The 6,120-nt window shown below is 44.1% G+C and overlaps 1 protein-coding gene across 1 annotated transcript; it reads left to right on the forward strand.

Moving 5' to 3' along the window:
- Positions 1 to 360: 360 nt before the first annotated feature.
- Positions 361 to 1,172, forward strand: LOC123507114. The gene has a single exon (XM_045259694.1). It carries the CDS (start codon positions 562 to 564, stop codon positions 1,087 to 1,089), a length of 528 nt encoding a protein of 175 aa, XP_045115629.1. The 5' UTR covers positions 361 to 561; the 3' UTR covers positions 1,090 to 1,172.
- Positions 1,173 to 6,120: the final 4,948 nt, after the last annotated feature.

Consider the following 6,120-nt stretch of genomic DNA (forward strand, 5'->3'; position numbering starts at 1 on the left):
TGTCCCAGGACTCCCCACCTGGACAGTTAACATTCCCTCCAGCACGAGAGCCAACGCCCTTCAGGCTTAAGCAGATGGTGGACGACATGTACGGGCCTGCTGCTGACAAGACTGATTGGTCCAAGCCTTTCACGCTTGACCCTGGAAGCTTGACCGAAGAGAAGGCACCATGCAGTGAGTATGAGACCGCTAATGAGGACACCAACACGCAAGACAGTGACCAGGACACTGATGACGAATGGAGCTCCTGCCTGACGAGTACTTCACCTCAGACTCGTCCTGCGACCCTGGTCTGGCCTCAGACCTGGAGAATCCTCCCCTTCTCCAGGATCTGACCTCAGGCCAGGACAACCACGATAGTGAAGATCACAGGAGGCAGACCTGGAGAATCCTCCCCTTCTCCAGGATCTGTCCTCAGAGCAGGACAATGAGGATCACAGGGAGGCTTTCCGTCACGAGGCAGAGTCGAGCACTGTACTGTTCCAGCCTCTGCCCTTGCCTCGCCTCAGCAGTGCCGACCGAAGTGACATCCTGGGGCGGCGCTGGCTCTCCGATGACGTGATGGACCTGGCGCAGGATATACTGCAAAGGCATTTTCCGGAGACTCGCGGTCTGTACGCCTGCGGTGCGGCCTTCACCTTGCCGCCGCTCCAGCCCGGCGCCACGTCACTTTTCCTGCAAGTGGTGAACCGATCCGCGCCGCTGCACCTGGACTCCATGGCGGACTATGGCCGCCTGGCTGGTACCCACTGGCTGCTGCTGTCCTCCTACGGCACGCAGCACAGCGGCCAGCTGGCGGTGTATGACTCAATGTATGACGAACTGTCCGCCTGCACAACTGCACTGGTGGCGCAGCTGCAGGAGCTGCACGTGCCGCCACCTGGCGCTGTAATGCGGCCTGTGCAGCGGCAGAATGATGGATACAGCTGCGGCCTGTTCGCATTGGCCTTTGCCTTCAGCATTGCAGTGGGGCAGGACCCGTGCACCGTGCGCTACGATCGGGCCAGCATGGCACCACACCTGGTGAAGTGCCTGGAACAGGGCATCGTGGAGGCTTTCCCTTCTGTGCCTGTGAGAAGAGGCCGCTGAAGTGCATGTCACCTCACACAGTACTCTCGGAAGTGATTTCAAGAAGATTTCTCTAAACACTGAACGACCATGACTGACGCGCCTCATCATTATTTTCTTTCTCTCCTTTCTTACCTAATAATGTAGATACAGTATGTTTATTACGCAAAAGAGAAACACTAAGTTTATCAGATATTCTTAGCATGAGTTCATACAAACAATGCGTAAACAATAACAAAACTAAAAAAAAACTTTACTAACTGAAATAATTTTCATGTCAATATTGCCTTTCATTTTTCAAACTTCTTTAACTATTTTTTTCCAGGTCACCCTCAATTCACTAAGTCAAAACGTGGATAACAATTTTAATCTCCTTTTATACTTGTCCTGTCCTATTTTTATGAAGGAGAAAATGCCAGACTTCTTTGTACAGAGATAAACGTTTCCTCTCTTCCTCTGCCTCCACCTCCAGCTGCTGCAGACATCTACCAGCTGCACGAGCTCGCTCTGGACTGGATGCCACCTGGACTCAGCACAGACGAGGACCTCAAGCGGCAGCTGGCGGGCTATGACTTTTCGGTGAGGAGTCTGAACGGCACCACTTGTTCCTGCACCAAGTGTGTGCCCGGTGAGTCAGTCCCTGGCCTCCTGCTGCTCCTCGTCCTCTCACGCACTCAAACACCCATTTGTCAGGAATAGGAATCACAAACCTATACTCCGGCACTCTTAAAGTCTATACACATCTCAAACACACACAAGTAAGATCAACTCAATTGGCTTTTGGTGTTATTAGTATATTGGTGCATAATTTATAAAAAAAAATATTCAAAACAACTAACTTGGTGACTACAATGTCCTCTGACGGTAGATTTGTGAACTATTCAATCTAACACGGTCCTCTGTCGGTAAGCTTCTGAACTAGAGTGGCAGGTGTTTGAAGCAGGAGCTAAAGGTAGCTGGTGAGACTCGTGGTGTTGGTGAAGCCATTACCGACACTTGACAATTGCAAGTGAAGCAGTTCGTGCCTATCAAATCCTCGTGACACTCGATCTAAAGAGTTTCCTGTAGCACTGCCTTGATTTGCCGGTTGTAACGGTGTATGCGGTGAAGTGGACAGTGAACCAGCTGACAGTCAGGTCCACTCGTGTCCTCAGAGATGCCGTCGTGTCTTTGCGTCCGTCTGGTGCTTTGCCGCCACAGCTTCATCCACGTCATGAGTTCTTACGTGCCCTCTGGGCTCTTCGTGGTGGTGGGCTGGACTTCATCTTCTGGCCCGCCGAGGTGGTGTCGGGACGAACTGCACTGGTGATCACCTCGCTTCTCACCATCACCATCATGTACACCGGCATCAGGTCAGGTGTAGGGAGTATGTGTGGGGTGGGACGGTGGCCATGGTGACTCTCTCCTTCGTACTGTGTTGTAGGGTCCACTTTTCCGCTGTTTCTATTAATTAATGGATGGTTACTTAGTTCTTCATCTTTTTACGACCTTATTTCCACTGTGTTGTATGGTCAGCCGCTCAAGTTCACTTCCATCTGTTTCTATTCATTAACAACCCTTTTATTCTTGAACTCGGCCATGTTGTGTACTAGATGCAATAACAGTTACTGTGGAGGATACTGTTCCTTTTCTGTTCATTTATCCTATTCTTATTAACATTGTTTCTTCTACAGGAGTCACCGTTTCATAAAGATCGAGATATGCTGCATTGTTTTTCCATCTAGTTTTTCTGCCTCACGCTCCTCATCGGTCTTAATCTCCAGCTTATCGTTTTTTATCTTGCTTTATTCAGTTTTTCCTTTAATTTCAACTCTTATCTTCTCCCCATCCGCTATAATTTTCTCTTATCTTTCTTCCCTCCCTTTTTCAATACCTAGCTGTGCCATAAATGGTTTCATCTTAATTTTGTGGTATGTTAAGCCTTTTTTCCCTTCCGTTTTATTAAATTTTTCCTTTAATTACTCCTGCTTTTATTTTTTCGCTATCCGTTATCTTTTCCTACCATCTTTTTCACTAGTCCCTCCCAATTCCTCAACTCTTTCTCTTCCTTACCTGCTCACTTAAACTGAGCAAACTGTGGGTACGTCCATTTAATTTATTTGTAAGACTTTTTTTTTTTATTAATAATTAACCGTTTTAACTATTATTAACACTTAACTCTTTGACAGATGAAGGAAGACCAGTGACAGCAGCGTAACGAAACTAGTGTCCGGAGTAAGTACCAATATGAAATTTGGTAAAGATAAGAGAAAATTATACAACTTCACTGCAAGAATAAAGATACGATAAACTTTTTCAAGATTAGATAATTTTACTGTAAGACTAGAAAACTTTACAGTAAGATTAGGTGAGACAATATATAAAAGCACAATATTAAAATGAAACCCTTTAATTTTCCAGTGAGATTAGATCAAATCCTACAACTTTACAGCAAGAATAAAGCTACGATAAACTTTTTAGATAACTTTACTGTAAGATAAGATGAGAATATATAAACGCACTGTTAAGATAAAAATGAAACCTTATATTTTTCCTGTGAAATTAGATCAAGTACTTCAACTTCACAGCAAGAATAAAGCTACGATACGATAACTTTATTTTTGCAAGACTAAATAACATAGTTCTATCCACAGTTCACCAACACAGAAGCAGCACCAACATCCTTATCACTTCTTATTCGCAGATAGATAATGTTTATTGAGCACAATTTCATAAACTTTTTCCAACAAATAACAGTAATCCTCCAGAATCGCCATAGTAATTATGGTCCACAAGAGATACCTTACGGAATGGTTTCCCAAATACATTCGGTATCAGATCTCCATTAAACCAAACCTCGCAGCCTTATAAAGTGCCGGACATTAAAACTAATGCAAACTTTTTTTCTTACGTAAAATGGAACTTCTATTCTTATATAAAAAAAAAAAAAATGCTACTAATATAAGAATGTGGCACATCCTTGCCCCAGTATGAGCATCGATAGCGATGCCCTACTGGGGGAGGAAGGGGGAGAAAGGGACGGGACAGAATCCAACCACCGTGAGAGATGGGCTTGTGTCATTACGTTAAGGTCTTTCCTAACGGTAATTCAGTAAACTCCCTGGTGAAAATACTAACAGCAGCAGAGTTTGCGGTACTCTGATGTCACGTGCCCACTCAACCACTCGCTTCTCTGCAGATTTACTTCACGTGACCGTTTTCTTTAATTCATTCACACAACCACTTCAGTTACAAGCTCAACTACGGGAAACATCACATACCTTCATTCCTCTGATGAGAATAGCTTGCAAAACGTCCTTCCTCCGATATCTTAATAGGTTCACCGGCACACCCTAGCTGCCAGATCCACGCCGTTTCCGCTGTCCACTCTCCACGCAGGCCGCGCTCGCTCTGACGCGTGCGGCATGCGGCGGCCGGTAGGGCTCCAGGTAGCTGGAGGTTGTGAAAGCTTGAATTGTTACGTTATATATCTCGTCTATGTTATAAAAGTAGGAACTGCAGATATGTAGGTTCATTCATGATGATAACTTCAAGTGCATGTTGTAAGACTAGATTAATATGTTAGTTCTAATTTCAGTTAAGTAGCAGTAACTACTCTCTCTCTCTCTCTCTCTCTCTCTCTCTCTCTCTCTCTCTCTCTCTCTCTCTCTCTCTCTCTCTGACAAAGGCTATGAATATATATTTACAGAGACAATCGAAAGAACCTATGGAAATTCAGCTTCCATTAAAAGCAGCGCATAAAGATTTGAAGTGAAGTTCACGAAATGAGTTCGAAACTTTAGTCGAACGGAACAAACCTCAGTTACCGAATTGCTAAATAAAGAATCACAAATTATGAAAAAGCTTAATTGATAACATATACAATTAAACTTGACAGTAATAATCGTGGAATATGAAGGACGAAGGTGAAAGGAGAAAGATATAAGGTGGTTTGTTGCCTTTCACATAACTATGGCAGGGTAGAATTTTCTCATCTATTCTTGTTAAATGTCTCAGCTAGGACTCATTCTCAAATACATTGCCGAACAGGTGTATTATTATTACTCCTATTATCTCCTACCTCATAACCTTTACTTTGAAAACTCAATAAGTTCGCGGAGGCCTTACCTTTGTGGGAATCCTCTATCAGCCTACTCCGACTCCACTATTTGGTCTCCTGTTCGTTGGAATCCTCTTTTAACTTATTTTGACTTCATTTATTTTGTCTCTTGTTATCTTCATGTGAATCCTCTGTTAATCCACTTAGACTCCATTGATTTACTTACCGCTGAAGTCAGACTGCTTGGAGTAAGAGTCAACTAGGGGTGAATAGAATGAGAGCAATATCTTTTCCCTCGTTAGCCTGTACGATGTTTCTTTCACTGCTTAACTCTCACACAATGATAAACCAGCTGTCCTTATCTTGCACTCACCTCGCTCCCCGCCACGTCACTAGGGAGGCAGCAGTCTCCGGCAGGAACCCCAGACACCTCCTTGCGTCCTGTATGACTATTTTACTTTGGAATTCTTATGGTTAACTCTCGACTTTATAACAACGACGACAGTAACAATAAAAATAACAACAACCATAAGGACAAAAACATCTACTCCTGCTACAACTATTATTTCTGTCACTACTATATGCTGCTGTTCTTGCTGCTTTCATTACTCCTATTGCCTTTACTACTATTATCGTTATTACTAGCTATCACTACACCACCAATGCCACCACCACCAGCACCACCATCAGCACCACCACCACCACTACTACTACTACTACTATACTACTGCCACCACCACCACCTCCACTATTACTACTGCCACCACCACCACCACCACCACCACCACCACCATTACTACTGCTACCACCACCATCACCACCAAAATTAAAATCCATCCATTCATCCACCACCATCACCACCATCACTACTACTACTGCTACTACTACTACTACTACTACTACTACTACTACTACTACTACTACTACTATTCCTACTACTATTACTACTACTACTGCTACTACTACCACCACCAGCACCACCACCGAACATGCACCGAAACAATACAACAATA

This window comes from Portunus trituberculatus, chromosome 21, assembly GCF_017591435.1.
Source record: "Portunus trituberculatus isolate SZX2019 chromosome 21, ASM1759143v1, whole genome shotgun sequence".
In the NCBI taxonomy this organism is placed as follows: domain Eukaryota; kingdom Metazoa; phylum Arthropoda; class Malacostraca; order Decapoda; family Portunidae; genus Portunus; species Portunus trituberculatus.